The 18,577-nt window shown below is 38.6% G+C and overlaps 1 protein-coding gene across 7 annotated transcripts in view; it reads right to left on the bottom strand.

Annotated features, from left to right (window-relative positions):
• Positions 1–18,577, bottom strand: part of CDH17 (cadherin 17) — a 77,039-nt gene that overhangs the window by 43,949 nt on the left and 14,513 nt on the right. For 4 of the 7 annotated variants that reach the window (XM_059901459.1, XM_059901461.1, XM_059901465.1 and 1 more), the window contains exons 3-8: positions 11,498–11,632; positions 10,414–10,552; positions 8,313–8,471; positions 8,006–8,205; positions 3,785–3,916; positions 3,320–3,470 (exon numbers count right to left, since the gene is read on the bottom strand). In XM_059901459.1, coding sequence (XP_059757442.1) covers positions 3,320–3,470; positions 3,785–3,916; positions 8,006–8,205; positions 8,313–8,471; positions 10,414–10,552; positions 11,498–11,632 — 916 coding nt within the window. Of the gene's footprint in view, positions 1–3,319; positions 3,471–3,784; positions 3,917–8,005; positions 8,206–8,312; positions 8,472–10,413; positions 10,553–11,497; positions 11,633–18,577 lie in introns of those variants that run through there. The other 3 variants (XM_059901460.1, XM_059901464.1, XM_059901467.1) reach the window with 3 other exon arrangements.

The following is an 18,577-nucleotide window of genomic DNA, read 5'->3' as shown; positions in this document are numbered from 1 at the left end:
ATAATGGAGCCGGCACGAGCAGATGTGTCTCATGGGCTGGGGAGGAGGGGCAACGTGGGTAGCAGAAGAGAACACGTATCTAGTGTTGCAGCTGCTGCCATTTCTGCTTTCACAAACAACCGAGTCACCTTTGGAATATGCCTCTGCCCTTGTAAGGAAAGCATCTGTGTGTTGGAATGAAAGAGTGTCTTGCAAACTTCTGTGATTGTTTGGTGTCTGAGCAGCCCTGCTCTGGACCTTTCCCGCAGCAAGTGAGCATAACACAGAGGACACTGTCCTTCTCTCACCACGGAGGAAACCTCCAGCTGTCAGAAGCACCGTGAAGACTGTTGACGTCAGTGACAGGGAAATTCCAGTAGGAGACGCCACTCAGTGGGAGCAGAGAACTTATGAATGAGCCAGGAGTCAAAGAAGTGCCATGTCCCTGAGTGGGAAAGGCCAGGAACAAGTGGCAGCCCAAGTTGATTCAGAGGTACATACAGCAACTCTTGGGGCACTCAGAAATACTTTAGGGAGGTGGGGCTTTTACGAGAGGATAAAGTTCCCGTATGAACAGAAAGGTCTTGGTAGCAGGTGGGATTTCAGAATTAATGTTGTTATTGCTGAGACTTGGGGACATAAGTCCCACAAGATTCTGGCCAATATAAGACACCAAACAGGAGAATATAAATATACTAAGGAATAATTGAGTATTTTATTGAGCTAGACGGTAAGCCCCCAAAAGGCAGGGACATTTTTTGTACCCCTTTGGGCTACATATAGAAAATAGACTCAATCTGTGTTGATTTATAAGAATTCCTGGTCCATTAAGTCCACAATTCAAGACTTTGTGAAATATTGTTACAAAATAAATTCTCACTTTTGGAGATGCAAAGAGCATGCTGCACCTCTGAACAATTTGTTTTACCAACAATGACATCCTTAGCAGCTTCAGAAAACTAGTACTGTCCTCCTCCCAAATAAGGCAGGCAGCCTCTACGGTGGCTCCCAGCAATCCCCCCAACCCTGATATTGATGCCTTGGTGTAACCTCCTCCTTCTGAGTGTGAACTGGGCCTAGTGACTCATTTCTAATGAATTTGGCAAAAGTTATGGGATGTTACTTCCGAGATTAGTTATAAGAAGACTGACTTCCATCTTACTTGCCATTTTTTGAGCTCTCTCTCTTTCTCTTTCTCTCTCTCTCTGAATCAAAGGCACTCACCTCACATCCAGATTCTGAATCAAAGGCATGCACCCCATATCCAGATTCCTGACTCACAGAAACTGTGAGATAATAAATGTTTGCTCTTTTAAGCTGCTAAATTTTGGGACAATTTGTTATGCAACATAGATGACTAATACACTAAATGTTAGGCCCTGTGCAAAGAGACTTGAGGTATCATCTACAAAGGCCTTCAAAGGTCTTCTGCCTTCATTCAGCATCACAGACCATCCCATGTTTTCAAAAAGGGTGATGCCATAAGTGTTTCTTGGCTATTGTCACACATTTCATTGTTACTCCACTGTCACTTTAGAAGATTCTTCCTTATAATTAACTGAAATCCTTCAAACTGTCATTTAATACTTCCTGTTGTAAGAATAACTGGAATAAATGAAAAAGAGAAGACCTAAGCAGAACACACTGACAATAGGTAGCCTACATGTGACTCTTGACAGCAAGAAGGAAAAAAAGTGAGCATTGAGCAAGCAAGCCATGTGACCAGTGTCCACCAAGCCACCAAGACAGCACCCACTGTGTGAAAAGTGTGTGGCAAGAAGAGTAAAGAGATCAAAAGAAAATGATGAGAATGCCCATGAGGCAGGTGAGGACCTGCCTACAAGGGCAGCCAAGCCCTGGGAATGGTAGTCATGGGAGCCTGCTAACCCTGTAAACCCTGAAACTTACACGAAACAGACAAAAACATTTCAAGCAATGCCAGCCTGCTCAGCCAATGGGCTCAACACCAAGGGGTAATAGACAATAGGTGTCCCAAATCCAGCAAAGTCATAAAACTCCCAGAAATCACAGTGCTCTAATAGTAGTTGTCCCTGTACAAAACTAAAGCTATCCTGGCACAGTACAAGGAAACAAAACAGGTCAAGAACAAAAGGACAAAAACAGATAGGATTTGAACTTCATCTTCCAGCCTCATGCGCTATTATCAGCTTCCTAGAGAGGGACAATCAAGGGTCAATTGCAGGATATCTGACATTGAGTGTGAATGTTTGTTTAAATTATTTAGCAAATTTGATGGGATTTTACCTGTCACTGAGTTTGTTGAAGGCAAATAAGAATCTATGGAAAAACCTTGCAGGGGCTTCCCTGGTGGTGCAGTGGTTAAGAATCCGCCTGCCAATGCGGGAGACTCAGGTTCAGGCCCTGGTCCGGGAGGATCCCACGTGCCGCGGAGCTACTGAGCCCGTGTGCCACGACTGCTGAGCCCGCGTGCCACAACTACTGAAGCCCGTGAGCCTGGAGCCCGTGCTCCGCAACAAGAGAAGCCACCACAGTAGGCATGCGCACCGCAACGAAGAGTGGCCCACGCTCTCCACAGCTGGAGAGGGCCCGCGCACACCAACGGAGACCCAACGCAGCCAAAAATAAATAAAATAGATGAATTATAAAAAAAAAAAAAAGAATCCGCCTGCCAATGCAGGGGACACGGGTTCGAGCCCTGGTCTGGGAAGATCCCACATGCTGTGGAGCAACTAAGCCCGTGTGCCACAACTACTGAGCCTGCGCTCTTGAGCCAGTGAGCCACAACTACTGAAACCCGTGTGCCACAACTACTGAAGCCTGCGTGCCTAGAGCCTGTGCTCCACAACAAGAGAAGCCACTGCAATGAAAAGCCCTCGCACAGCAACGAAGACTAGCCCCCACTCACTGTAACTAGAGAAAGCCGGTGCACAGCAACGGAAGATCCAATGCAGCCAATAAGTAAATAAGTAAATAAATAAATAAATAAATAAATAAAATCTAAAAAAAAAAAAACCTTGCAAAGAGATAACCTTATACATGTATACAGGATACTGGTGTAAATGGTTACGGTGCTAGTGGTAGTGGTAAGGGTGGTAGTAGTAGTAGTAATAGTAGTGGCAGTAACAGTGCTAGGAGTAGGGGTAGTAGTTATAAAATCTCCAATTTTAAAACACTTCCCAGATATTGCTTGAAATTAAATACTGTACCTATGTGAGTCCCAAAGTCTATTCTATCTCTATGCTGTGCTGAGCATGGACCACTGATCCCCAGTCAGGTCTACCTGCCCACCTTTTACCTGACAAAAAGGAGAAAGGCATTACAGAATTAACATAGGGAGGACAGATACACGGTTTCTTACCTATTTGTTCATTCTCCTGGACCTCAAGTACAGTCACTGCAGATGGACATGTAGGTGGATTATCATTAATGTCTTTAACTTTCACTTGAATTTGCAGTGGAAAGGCAAGTGGTTTTCCATGCTCATCCTTTGCAACCGCATAAAAAACATACTACAACGAGATCAGAGTTAAGACATGAATCCTTCATCATCTCCTTTAAAAGGCAGAGAAAACAACTATTTCAATGCTATTTCATTTATCCCCTTATCATCAATTCGCTTAGAATTGGGAAATGAGAAAATATAAAATGGGTTGAATTTGTCGGGGTATTATCAAGTCTCCGAGAGCAATAATGCACTGAGTTTCAGAACACAGTTTGGGGGATATTGGTGGGGGGCAGGGTGTTAAGTAAAATTGTTTCTGCTCTCAGATATCCATGGGCCCAGGATCTCATCACCTGTGAAACTCCTCCTAATTTTACTCACTGCGTCCTTTTCTTCTCGGTCCAAGGGCTGAGTCACATAGATAACTCCTTCCTGGTTGATTGAAAATGGGAATTTTGATGGCTTCTCCTTGTCCACTAATGAATATAGTGCACCTGGATCGTTCCACTGCACCTACAGGGCCCAAAGTGAATTGTTAGGAAAGATACATCCAGACAGAGAGAACTGGAAAGGAAATAAACAATTTTCTGGTTCTCGATTTGAAATTTCTGACAACCTTGTTTAGATGTCTGTGGTTTCTTATAACTACTAAATTACATTTTTCATTTTCAGCTTAAAATAATCCCTCCCCTTTTTTCTCCTTTTTACTAAGTTATATTGCTCCAAATAAGCACATAGGGGTATTTTTCTTTTCTAAAGCAATTCTTTGTGAACCCTCTAAAGAGTTTGTGGGTTGTTCTTTTGGAAGTCCGAATGTGAAGACTTCATGTCATGAAACACCAATTTAAGAAACAAAATGTACTTAGTAGCGGCATTATCTGAGCACTAAGCCATGATGGACAACAAGCTCCCAGAACTCACCAGTGAAGATGATGAGACACTTTCAGTTCTTCACCATGCTATTATTTAAGCAAGACAAACGACACATAAGTAAAGAACATTCCTCCCTTAAATCTTTAGTCTTAAAGACTTCAGGGATAAGAATATTTGCCAACAGACTTCCCTGGTGGTGCAGTGGTTAAGAATCCACCTGCCAATGCAGGCAACACGGGTTCGATCCCTGGTGAGGGAAGATCCCACATGCTGCGGAGCAACTAAGCCCATGCACCACAACTACTGAGCCTGCACTCTAGAGCCCGCGAGCCACAACTACTGAAGCCCGCGTGCCTAGAGCCCATGATCCACAACAAGAGAAGCCACCACAATGTGAAGCCTGCGCACCGCAACGAAGAGCAGCCCCCACTCACCACAACTAGAGAAAAGCCTGCGTGCAGCAACGAAGACCCAACGCAGCCAAAAAGAAATAAATTAACTAATTAATTACTTTTTTAAAACAAAGAATATTTGCCAACTCCTAGAGTTGTTTTGTGAACAACTTGGCAAAAAAAATCAATAAAGTGGTTCTGGGAAAATTGGACAACTACATGTAAAAGAATTAAATTAGAACACTTCCTAACACTATACACAAAAATAAACTCAAAATGGATTAAAGACCTAAATGTAAGGCCAGACAGTATCAAACTCTTAGAGGAAAACATAGGCAGAATACTCTATGACATAAATCACAGCAAGATCCTTTTTGACCCACCTCCTAGAGAAATGGAAATAAAAACAAAAATAAACAAATGAGAAAGGAAACCATAAACAAGACGAAAAGACAACCCTCAGAATGGGAGAAAATATTGCAAACCAAGCAACTGACAAAGGATTAATCTCCAAAATATACAAGCAGCTCGTGCAGCTCAATATCAAAAAAATAAACGACCCAATCCGAAAATGGGCAGAAGACCTAAATAGACATTTCTCCAAAGAAGACATACAGATTGCCAATAAACACATGAAAGGATGCTCAACATCACTAATCATTAGAGAAATGCAAATCAAAACCACAATGAGGTATCACGTCACACCGGTCAGAATGGCCATCATCAAAAAATCTAGAAACAATAAATGCTGGAAAGGGTGTGGTGAAAAGGGAACCCTCCTGCATTGTTGGTGGGAATGTAAATTGATACAGCCACTATGGAGAACAGTATGGAGGTTCCTTAAAACACTAAAAATAGAACTACCATATGACCCAGCAATCCCACTACTGGGCATATACCCTGAGAAAATCATAATTTTAAAAGAGACATGTACCACAATATTCATTGCAGTACTATTTACAATAGCCAGGACATGGAAGCAACCTAAGTGTCCATTGATAGATGAATGGATAAAGAAGATGTGACATATATATACAATGGAATATTACTCAGCCATAAAAAGAAACAAAATTGAGTTATTTGTAGTGAGGTGGATGGACCTAGAGACTGTCATACAGAGTGAAGTAAGTCAGACAGAGAAAAACAAATCCCATATGCTAACACATGTATATGGAATCTAAGAAAAAAATGGTTCTGATGAACCTAGGGGCAGGACAGGAATAAAGACGCAGACATAGAGAATGGACTTGAGGACATGGGGAGGGGGAAGGGTAAGCTGGGACGAAGTGAGAGAGTAGCATGGACATATATACACTACCAAATGTAAAATAGATAGCTAGTGGGAAGCAGCTGCATAGCACAGGGAGATCAGCTCGGTGCTCTGTGACCACGTAGAAGGGTGGGATAGGGAGGGTGGGAGGGAGGTGTAAGAGGGAGGGGATATGGGGATATAAGTGAATATAGCTGATTCACTTTGTTATACAGCAGAAACTAACACAACATTGTAAAGCAATTATACTCCAATAAAGATGTTCGAAATAAAAAGTCAATAAACTCAATAGTAAGACCTGTCTACTTGCTACAGACAGAGCCTGGCCTATCTGATAGTCTACTACTAATAACAACAAGTATTGAGGGTTTTACCCCATTCCAGCCATAATTCTAAACACTTTTATATGTTATCTCATTAAATCCTCAAACAGCCCCATGAGGTAGAGACTATTGTTATCCCCACCTTATAAATGGGGAAACTAGGGCACAAAAATTTAAGTGACTTGCCTATAGTCTTACAGCCATTTGAAATTTCCACACTAAACTATTCTCTCAAACAAGGCTGGGAAGGGTATCCCTTTCTAATTATTTAAGCACACCCTCTGTCCAAGCCAAAGACCATGTTCTTAGTTGTAAGCGAGCTCCTTTTATGCCCTAAAAATTCAGCCTAAGTTCTTCTCTCTTGAGCTGTCCCCCTCCACTCTTCTTCAGTTTCAAGACACACAAAGTACCTTCCCCAGGCCTAGGTATTGGGTGTGGCTCTTTAGATTTTCTTTTCTTTGACAGCCCTAAGAGAAAACAAGTGTATGTGTTCTTTTTAGCATTTACAAATCCTTATGAAGGTAACCTAAACAATAAACAGGAAGACTTTAGTAAAGGAACCCAATCTGAAATTCTCATGGTAAAGAGTCCTGACATACTTTCTTAGCTGGTAAAGCAGAATATTTCTTGCTTTCATTCTTTTTTTTTTTTTCCTCTGAAGGTGAAATTCATTAATTCAACGTTTAATAAATAAAAATCCTTTTAAGTTAGACAATAGATATGGTGGGATAGGCGATTCCAGTACCCCTTAACAACAACAGTGTCATCTAAAAAAAATTAGGGCTACTACAGACTACAACTCCTTCATAACATTAATAACTTTTATTCACTTCCACAGATACTAATTAATATCCACAACAACCCAAAGATCTGTTATTATCCCCATTTTATTGGTGAGAAGTTGGGGCTCATAACAGTTTATCTGTTTCCAAATCCAGTGCTCTCCCATTAACTCACAGCTTTTGTGTCAAGAAACTTCCTGATCTTCCAGAAAAGATCAGATCTGGGTGAACACCAGAGTGGATTTCCAGGAGCTAAAGAAAGAGGAGGGGGCTCAGGATGAACACCAGCCATAGAGGTGGGACCAGGGGAAGATTTGAATGGAGGGGAGAGGTACCCACAGGAGATGGAGTTGGCAGGGGTGGGCTCCAAGGGTAAAGGTTGTCTACTCAGCTTTTACACTTGACCAGTCTTATCTCTGTTCCTCAGCCTGTGATGGGTTGAGTCTTTCGCATAGAGATTTTTCCCAAAGGAATAAAAAACAGCTTTTCAAAAATAATTTGCAGCCCCAAATTTGAATCATGTACATGTACCATATACAACCCACTCTAGGGCAGCCATATCCTACACTATTAACAGGGAACAACAGTATTATCTACTTGGAAGGTGAAGGTGAAGGTGAGTGAAGTTCTCTTTTAAAACTCATATAGATAGATAGATAGATAGATAGATAGATAGATAGATAGATAGATAGATATAGATAGATAGATAGATATAGATAGATAGATAGATAGATAGATAGATAGATATATGTATATATACATATATATATCTGAATCCAAGTTGTAAAGTCCAGAGATTACCCATGATGGCAAACTCCAGAGACTTGGGACCAGAGACCTTGTCTATTTAGTTTGCTTCATAATGATGCTATGCAAAAATGTCAGTGAAGACCATGAGGGTGGGCCCCTACAATGTGAGTGCTGATTGACTGGGTAGGCTCTAGGCATTCCTTGGGCACTACCTGAGTGATTTTAATGGGGTAAGGATTAGTTGAGTTTTCTTCAATCTCCACTGGTTCTGGTGCTTTCCAAATATTCTCCTTCACCATAATATCCACAGATGTGCTGTCACTAAAGGAATGATCATTCTGGCCTCCCATGTCCTCCACTGAGACCACCAGCTTGTAGGAAGGATTCTTCAAAGGATCCAGTTCCTGGGATCCTATGGGAAGTAGGAGAGAAAAGAAAAGGAAATGTCTCTGAAGGTGATACAGATCTAGGTCCTTTTTACTGACTCATAGAGTCATATGAGGGCATCACTTAACTTACCTTCTCGAGTAAGTGAAATTGCCCCCGTTTTGTTGTTGATCTGAAAGTACATGACATTGTTGACCTTGGGAAGCTGCATGATAATTTGATAAATAAGCTGGCCATTGGGTGTGGCTGGATCATCCAAGTCTGTAGCATTGACATACATAAAGGGCTTTCCTGTTTAACAAAATGTACCCAGAAAAAAAAGATATTAATTGAAACCCAAACCAACCATAGACACATTTGCCTTCTAAGAGGCAGAAATAGAATGGAGGAAGGTGTCATAATTCATATCAGTGGTGGAATAATTCTTTATTCTGCCCCTTTCCTCTAGGATGAGGTTTCTTAAAGTATGGTCCAGGGACCTCTAGAGGTCTTTGAGACTGTTTTTAGGGTCATACATGTGTAAAAGACCCATTCAAATCAAAACATAATTTGATGGATTTTAGCATAAAGGAATATCCCCCAAAAGGCATTAATATGGTTTCAGATTATACATTGCAACTAGCATTTAAGAAACCACCACTTGTTGAGTTTTGGTCTAGTATCAAAGAATATCCACAATTATGTGAAGCGTTATTACACTATTAACGCTGTGTAAGGAGAGTTTTTCTTTAAATATTTCAACCAAAACAGCATACGGCAACAAAATGAATGCAGAAACAGAAATGAGAATCCAACTGTTCTCAATTAATCCAGACATTAAAGAGATGTGCAAAGATTAAAACAATGCCATTCTTCTTAACATTCCTTTTGTCTTTGAAAATAGTTATTTTTATTAAAATATGCTTATTACTTTAAATCAATTACTAAATAAATATTTTTAAATTTCTCAGTTTTAATTTCAAATACGATAAATATTGATAGATATAGCCAGTGATGTATTGGAGTCAACTCGTGAGACCTAGTTGAATTTTCAGAAATTTTGTGAGCCAATTATTAACACCAGTGGTAGCTTAAAATAGGTTATGGTGAGAGTACTTATACCACAGAAATTGACAAATTCTACAAATCAGGGTTTTTTCTCCCCAGAGAGACAGCTATTAAAATTTACCAGCACACCACTGGATATAACCAAAAGTTTCTTGGAGTCCACAATAGTTTTTATGAGAATACAAGGGCCCTGAGACCAAAAAGTTTGAGAATCACTGAATTAGAAAACCCTATTGGTAAAGAATAAGACCTGGAAGATTATTACTTGGCAGAGTTTAGTGGTGAGCCTTTGGTATGCAACCTCAGGGGCAGAGACACGTGAAATTGCTCCACATAATAAAGTGGAAGGAATATTCTTCCTGAGTTATTGGAAGTGGGCATTGAAGAGTGAGAGCGATTAAGTGACACAGAGGGAAGCTTGACAGTGAGTTGATGGAAATGGGCAAAAGTCTTTCTGAGAACTCACACTCTAATATTCATGTTTATTTTGTGCACTGTTATGACATGATGCTCCTTCATTCCTCTAAATCTTCAGTAAAGCCTGCCACACACACCTATGCTTTGATGAGGGGCTTTTGTAGAAATGAAAAGTAAAAGAGTGAAGGGATGAGCCATAGCTAGGAGCTGAAGACAGAGAAGAACAAGAACTGGAAGCCAGCAGTGACCATGAGAGTGTGGATTTCTGGGAGGATGTGGGAGAGTAAGCTTACCTTTCCAGAGTGTTCTAGAGTGTTCTAAAGCTGTAAGGTGTTCTAAATTCTCACCCTAAAATGGTGATTCTTAACTAAGGGTGATTTTGCCCCCCAGGGGACATTTGGTGATGTCTGAAGACGTCTTTGCTGTCACAATTTAGAAGGGAAGTGTTGCTCCTGGCATCTGGTGCATTGATAGATGTCAGGGATGCTGCCTAACATCCTATAACGCACAGAACAGCCCCTAACAAAAAAAGAATTATCAGGCCCAAGATGTCAATAGTGCCAACGTGGAGAAGTTGTGTCCTAGAGCAATGGGGGTAATAAAACAACTCCCAGAGGATTGCTGTGAAGTTTAAATAAGATAAATAAAATTTAAATAAGATGGTAAGTACTTAATGAATGATAGTTACACATGTTAGCCACACAAATCTGCCCCTCTGCCTGTTACACTTCCATCTTTCCACAGATATCTCCAGGCTCCTGCCTATTACCTGGGCGAGAATTCTGCCTTACTGAACCTTCATACTTTGGCTGGAGAAACACAGGTCGATTGTCGTTGATGTCCTTCACTTCTATGGTGATGGGGACTGGGCCCTCCACTGTATTGCCATCAGCATCCAGGGCTGAGACCTGATGTTGACAGGAAAAGGAGACCTCCTTGGTGAGCCTGGACCTCATATCACACAGTCAAAAGTCACTTGAAGGAAATTAGAGCCCAAATAACCAATAACCTGGTCACTACAGGGGAGAAAGACACCCATAAGAGCCCAAATTGGGAGCTGCTAAAATAGAGGCCCTATCAGTTAAACCAATCTAATCATGACTGTTTTTCCAGCAGTGGGGTTGGCTGGACACTGGACATGCTTTTTTTCTAAATAGCTGGAATCAGTAAAATAAGAACACTTTGACCCCTGAGGGTATGAAAATATGTCCTGTTACAGAGGCATTTTAGCGGTGATCTGCAGAGCCAGTAGTAAAACTTAAATAGAAAGCTTTTGGCTTGCTCTTTCCCCACAGTTAGCTCTCTATCTTTCAGATAGAGATACAAACCATGAAAACTAAGGGGGAAAGAGAGAGAGAAGGGTCTCTCTAGGCAGCCTCTGACTTTGGTCATTGATTACTTCTGCTTCTTGCAAGGCCCAAAGGAGCTCCATCTAGTACCAGTGCTGCCTTCTTTGTGGGTCCAGAGCCCACCCAACAGCCACAGGCAGACACCAGTGAAGTATCAGAGAAGTACTGGCTAGTTTTGAAACAGGTGCCATCATTTTGATCCAGGTGCCATCCAGGTTTCCACTCATTTTGATGAGTAATGCCATCTAAGAGCCTTAGCAATATAAATTGGGCTACTCTGGTCAAAAAGCCTAAAAAAGAGGATACCTTTGCCACACACCTCTCTAGTTGTTAAAAAATAAAATTAAATTTAAAAAAGACAAATGAGATTTGCAAAGCATGTCATTAGTGTCAGGAGAGCTGAAACAGGATTCTGTGCTAGGGAAGAAGGTGCCAGTGATACTTCCAGGACAAAGAGTGATCAGAGAGATTAGAGCTAGTGTTCTTTGTCTGGTCTCAGTTCACCTGGAGTTTGTGAACAGCTCTTGTTTCCCTGTCCAGGGCTTTGTTGTGATACAGAAGTCCATCTGGTTGTATCTGAAATATGTCATCTGTCTCCCCAGTTAGTTTGAAAGTCACAGCAAGAGGACTGGCCTTAAACTGGGAAAAAGCAAACATTAGATTAGGTTGTAAGGAAAAACAATGTTGTAGAATTTGTAGTAAGTCACCAATTTCAGGTAAAGTTTTCATTTGTACAATCACTAAAATAAGAAATTCTAAGCTTTTAAAGTGATACATTCTAAAAGTCTGCTTGAACGTTAGCTATGTACATTCAAAATACATTTTCCTCAAGAAACAATGTGTGACATAATTCAGTACATTGACGAAAGCCAATGGATGCTTTAAATTGTAGCTAAAGTTAGATGAGATTTTTCCGGGAATATCGGAAAGCTATAATACTACTAGCTTTTAAGTAACATTAAAAAGGGTAGTTTCATTGCTAGGATAAAAAAGATGTCATTTAGTACTTCTAAAAATTGTAACAAAGATTAAAAGACATTCTAATATTAAGGAAAACAACTTAAAATTGGCTTTAACTGATAAAGTTCTATATGACAATCTCACTTAATTTTTCAGAAGTAAAGAAAATCCCAATGATTATTCATGGGATAGCTATAATACTTTTAAGACCACAAGAATAGAAAATTTACATAAAATAAAGCAGATGTAAAAGTTGTTCAACCTCATTAATAATTTTTAATATATTTTTATATATTTAAAAAATAAACACTAATAGTCAATGTTGTAAAGGATGTAAATAAACACACCTATTATTGATGAAAATATAAATTAGCATAATCCTTTTGGAAATAACTTGAGGCATAAAATGTTTGTAACCTTTGATAGCAAATATTACTAAACAGAATTTATTGTAAGGAAATATTTTTTAAACAATAAACTGCATGCGTGTAGTATAGTAGCCTACAATACTGGTAAAGTTGAAACTCCTAAATGGTCAAAAAAAGAAAGGTATACAATTATATAACACATAGACAATGAATTTTAAGCATTAAAATGTTCATTCTATAAATTATGAATCAGCAAAAGAACAATGATACGGTGTAAAGTAACAAAAGGAGAACATGAGTAAATCTAGACTATGATTGTAACAGTACCAAGTGTATTCATGTCAGCTGGCAAGAAATGGATTTAAAAAAAAAAACAGCTGATGTGTTACCTGGGTAGAACTGTGGGTGAAGAGCTTTTTATGAGTGTTTGCTTGTTGATACTATGTTGTTTATATAATAAATGAAAGTGTTACTATTTTGCATTTTAATTAAAAAGCCTGGAAATCAATGGAAAGGTGGAGTAAGGATCTACAAAAACTCCCTCTCCATAAAAGTAATGAGAAACTGGCAAAAATTGTAAATATCAACTTTTTCAGAACCTTGGAAATAAACCAAATGCTTGCAAAATCCAAGGACTATTTAAGAAAATTACTATCAGTTAGAACCAAGCTTTGTAGTTGCTTTGACTTGCCCTAATGGCATCATCCTTTCTCAGGATATGCAGTGGCCTTGAAAACCAACAGTCTCACAACCACGGTACTATGTAGGGGGTAGAAGGAGTTTGGAGTTTGGAGTTTCCCAGAAGTCCTGTCCCCAAAGAACTGATACTATCTAACCTATCTGGAAGCTCCCTGGAAACACCTACTCATGCAGCTTGTCTTTATTTGACCCAACTCAGAGCTCACTCACTTCAAACAATTTTCCTCCTGGGGAATTTGTTGAAAATAATCATCAGCAGTTGCTTAATACTGCAGCTACCTGAGACAGTGATAACAGTTGATGCAAACAAGACTCTAACTAAAACATTTAAAAGGTAAAACTTGAGAATAAGATGTTCCTTGCAGGGGCTGGGGGAGCATCAAAAATCTCCAATAGATTTCTGGGAGTCTAAAAGGCCACATTCATAAGTAGAGCTGTACACATGCCCAGGAAAAACCTTAGAAGGCCCTAATCTCTCACCTCTGACTGACCTTGAGGCTCTGTGCAAGCAGGAAGTAAAGGCTAAGGCAGAGTTGTAAACCATTTGCCACATCTTTGAAGATGTACCCAACAAGTACTCAGAGCCTATTGGCAAAGGTTGGAAGACTTATTGATTCTAGGTTTGTAAGGAAATCTTAATTCAATCATTAGCTGAACACTAAGCTAACCAAACAGACTTCAGTGGCTACATATGGCAAAGAATACAGACTTTACAGAATTAATTCAGGAAAGTCATTAAACAAACAAACAGCAACAACAACAAATCCTGGGAAGAAAATGGGATGTGATTTCTGGCGTTGCCACATCATATTATTTATAAAGTCCAGTTTTCAACAAATGATTGTGAGACATGCAAATAAAAGAAAAGTAAGGCCCATATATAGGAAAAATAGCAGTCAACAGAAACTGTCCCCAAGGAAGTCTAGATGTTAGACTTACTAAATAGGATTTTAAATTAACTATTTTAAACAGGTTCAAAGACAAAAGGAAACTTTCTCTAAAGAACTAAAGTATTATAACAATGTCTTACCAAATAGACAATATACATAAAGACATGGAAATTATTTTTTTTAAAAACAAATAAGAATTCTAGAGTTGACAAGCATAATAACTGAAATGAAAAATTCATTAGAAAAGGCCCAACAGTAAGTCTCAGCTAGCAGGAGAAGAATTTGTGAATTTGATAATAGATCAAGTGAGGTTATCCATCCTGACAGAAAGAAAGAAGAAATATTAACAGAACCCTAGAGACAAATGGAACATCATCAAGCAAACATGCATAATGAGAGTCATAGAAGAAAAGGGAAGAGTGAAAGGGGCAGAAAGATTATTTGAAGAAAGACTAATCAAAAACTTCCCAAATTTGAGAAAAACATTAATCTATGCTTCCAAGAAGTTCACTGAACTCGAAATACAATAAACTCAAAGAGACTCAAACTTAGACTCATCATAATAAAACACAAAACAAACAAACAGGGACTTTTCTGGTGGTGCAGTGGTTAAGAATCCACCTGCTAATGCAGGGGACATGGGTTCGATCCTTGGTCCAGGAAGATCCCATGTGCCATGGAGCAACTAAGCCCATGTGCCACAACTAATGAGCCTGTGCTCTAGAGCCTGCGAGCCACAACTACTGAGCTGCATGACACAATTACTGAAGCCCGTGCACCTAGAGCCCATGCTCCACAACAAGAGAAGCCACTGCAATGAGAAGCCTGCACACTGCAACGAAGAGTAGCCCCCACTCGCTGCAACTAGAGGAAGCCCTCGTGCAGCAACAGAGAACAAATGCAACCAAAAATAAATAAATAAAAATAAATAAATTTATTAAAAAAAAAAAAAAGAGAATTTGGAAGTGCAGAGACTCATCACATACAAAGGATCCTCAATAAACTGAACAGCTGATTTCTCATGGAGGCCAGAAGACAGTGAAATGACATATTCAAAGTGCTGAAAGAAAAAGACTGCCAACTAAGAATTGTATATGCAACAAAACTATCCTTCAAAATGAGGGTGAAATTAAACTATACTACTATTAGAACAAACAAACTTTAAGATAAAAATTACTAGAGAAAAAAAGGATATTCTATACTGATACAAGTGTCAATCCATCAAGATTCTATAACAATTATAAACATATATGCACCTACCAACAGACCCCAAAATACATGAAGCAAAAACTGACAGAATTGAAGATAAAATATACAATTCAACAATAATAGTTGGTGACTCGAAAACTTCACTTTCAATAATGAATATAACAAACAGACAGAAGATCAACAGGAAAATAGAAGACTTGAACAACACTATAAACCAACTAGAAGCTAACAGACATCTATGGAACACTCCATCCAACAAAATCCTAACACACATTCTTCTTAAATATACATTAAACATTCTCCAGGCTAGATCATATGATAGATCACAAAACAAGTCTCAGTAAATTTAAAGCATTGAAATCATACAAAATATGTTCTCTAACCACAATGGAGAAACTAAAACCAAATAGCAGGAAATGTAGGAAAACCACAAATATATGGAAATAACAATACACTCTAATAACCAATAGGTCAAAGAGGAAATTAAAAGGGAAATTAGAATATACTTTTAGATGAATGAAAATGAAAACACAGCATACCAAACTCCATGGGATACAGATTAAGCAGTACATGGAGGCAAATCTATAGCTGTAAATGCCTATAAAAGAAGAAAATCTCAAATCAATAATCTTCTACCTTAAGAGGCTAGAAGAAGATGAATAAACTAACCTAAAGCAAGCAGAAGGAAATAAAGATTAGAGTGGAAATTAATAAAATGGAGAATACAAAAGCAAAGGAGAGAATCAGCAAAACCAAAAGTTGGTCTTTTGAAAAGATCAACAAAATGGACAAATCTTCAACTGGACTTACCAAGAAAAAAATAGACACAAGAGGGACTTCCCTGGTGGTCCAGTGGGTAAGACTCCCTGCTTCCAATGCAGAGGGCCTGGATTTGATCCCTGGTCAGGGAACTAGATCTCACATGCATGCCACTATTAAGAAGTCCACATGCCGCAACTAAGAAGCCCACACACCGCAACTAAAAAAAAAAGATCCCACGTGACAAAACTAAGACCGAGCACAGCCAAAATAAAAAAATAAACAAATAAATATTTTTTTAAAAAACACAAGAATCAAACAACTAAAATCAGGAATGTAAGAGGGGACAGTACTACCAAATTTACAGAGATAAAAAGGATGAAATAGAATACTATAAGCAATTGTTTTCCAACAAATCAGACAACCTAAGTGAAATGGATGAATTCTTAGATAAAAACTACCAAAATTGACCAAAGAATAAGTAGAAAGTCTGAATAGAACTATAACAAGTAAGGAGCTTGAGTTAGTAATCAAAAAAATTCCCACAAAGGAAAGTCCAGGACCAGGTAACTTCACTGGTGACTTCTACCTAACAAGTATGGGAGAATTAACATCAAACCTTCACAAATGCTTCCAAAAAGTAGATGAGTATGGAATACTTCCCAACTTATTCTATGAGGCCAGTGTCATCCTTATATGCAAAACAGGAAAAAAAAAATAACACAATAAAACTACAGAGCAATATCTCATAAATATAGACGCAAAAGTTTTCAACAGAATACTAGCAAACTGAAGCCTGCAACATATAAAAAGAATTACGTATCATGACCAAGTGGAATTTATCTCAGAATACAAGGCTGGTTCAACATATGAAAATCAATTAATTTAATACCCCATATTAATAGAATAAAGGACAAAACCAGATGAGTATCTCTATAGAGGCAGAAAATCATTTGACAAAATCCAGCATCCTTTCATGATAAAAAAAATACACAACAAAGTAGGAATAGATAATTACCTTAAATGTAAATGGATTAAATGCTCCTACCAAAAGACACAGACTGGCTGAATGGATACAAAAACAAGACCCGTATATATGCTGTCTACAAGAAACCCACTTCAGACCTAGGGACACATACAGACTGAAAGTGAGGGGATGGAAAAAGATATTCCATGCAAATGGAAATCAAAAGAAAGCTGGAGTAGCAGTTCTCATATCAGACAAAATAGACTTTAAAATAAAGACTATTACAAGAGACAAAGAAGGACACTACATAATGATCAAGGGATCAATCCAAGAAGTAGATATAACAATTGTAAATATTTATGCACCCAACATAGGAACACCTCAATACATAAGGCAAACACTAACAGCCATAAAAGGGGAAATCGACAGTAACACAATCATAGTAGGGGATTTTAACACCCCACTTTCACCAATGGACAGATCACCCAAGATGAAAATAAATAAGGAAACACAAGCTTTAAATGATACATTAAACAAGATGGACTTAATTGATATTTATAGGACATTCCACCCAAAAACAACAGAATACACATTTTTCTCAAGTGCTCATGGAACATTCTCCAGGATAGATCATATCTTGGGTCACAAATCAAGCCTTGGTAAATTTAAGAAAATTGAAATCGTATCAAGTATCTTTTCTGACCACAACACTATGAGACTAGATATCAATTACAGGAAAAGATCTGTAAAAAATACAAACACATGGAGGCTAAATGATACACTACTTAATAACGAAGTGATCACTGAAGAAATCAAAGAGGAAATTAAAAAATACCTAGAAACAAATGACAATGGAGACACGACGACCCAAAACCTATGGGATGCAGCAAAAGCAATTCTAAGAGGGAAGTTTATAGCAATACAATCCTACCTTAAGAAACAGGAAACATCTCAAACAAACAACCTAACCTTGCACTTAAGCAATTAGAGAAAGAAGAACAAAAAAACCCCAAAGCCAGCAGAAGGAAAGAAATCATAAAGATCAGGTCAGAAATAAATGAAAAAGAAATGAAGGAAACAATAGCAAAAATCAATGAAACTAAAAGCTGGTTCTTTGAGAAGATAAACAAAATTGATAAACCATTAGCCAGACTCATCAAGAGAAAAAGGGAGAAGACTCAAATCAATAGAATTAGAAATGAAAAAGGAGAAGTAACCACTGACACTGCAGAAATACAAAGGATCATGAGAGATTACTACAAGCAACTCTATGCCAATAAAATGGACAACCTGGAAGAAATGGACAGATTCTTAGAAATGCACAAACTGCTGAGACTGAACCAGGAAGAAATAGAAAATATGAACAGACCAATCACAAGCACTGAAATTGAAACTGTGATTAAAAACCTTCCAACAAACAAAAACCCAGAACCAGATGGCTTCACAGGCGAATTCTGTCAAACATTTAGAGAAGAGCTAACACCTATCCTTCTCAAACTCTTCCAAAATATTGCAGAGGGAGGAACACTCCCAAACTCATTCTATGAGGCCACCATCATCCTGATACCAAAACCAGACAAATATGTTACAAAGAAAGAAAACTACAGGCCAATATCACTGATGAACATAGATGCAAAAATCCTCAACAAAATACTAGCAAACAGAATCCAACAGCACATTAAAAGGATCATACACCATGATCAAGTGGGGTTTATTCCAGGAATGCAAAGAT

The sequence above is a fragment of the Balaenoptera ricei genome, chromosome 17 (genome assembly GCF_028023285.1).
Source record: "Balaenoptera ricei isolate mBalRic1 chromosome 17, mBalRic1.hap2, whole genome shotgun sequence".
Classification (NCBI taxonomy): Eukaryota; Metazoa; Chordata; class Mammalia; order Artiodactyla; family Balaenopteridae; genus Balaenoptera; species Balaenoptera ricei.
Note: the sequence above shows the minus strand (reverse complement) of the source record. Positions and strands in the feature narration are given on the sequence as shown.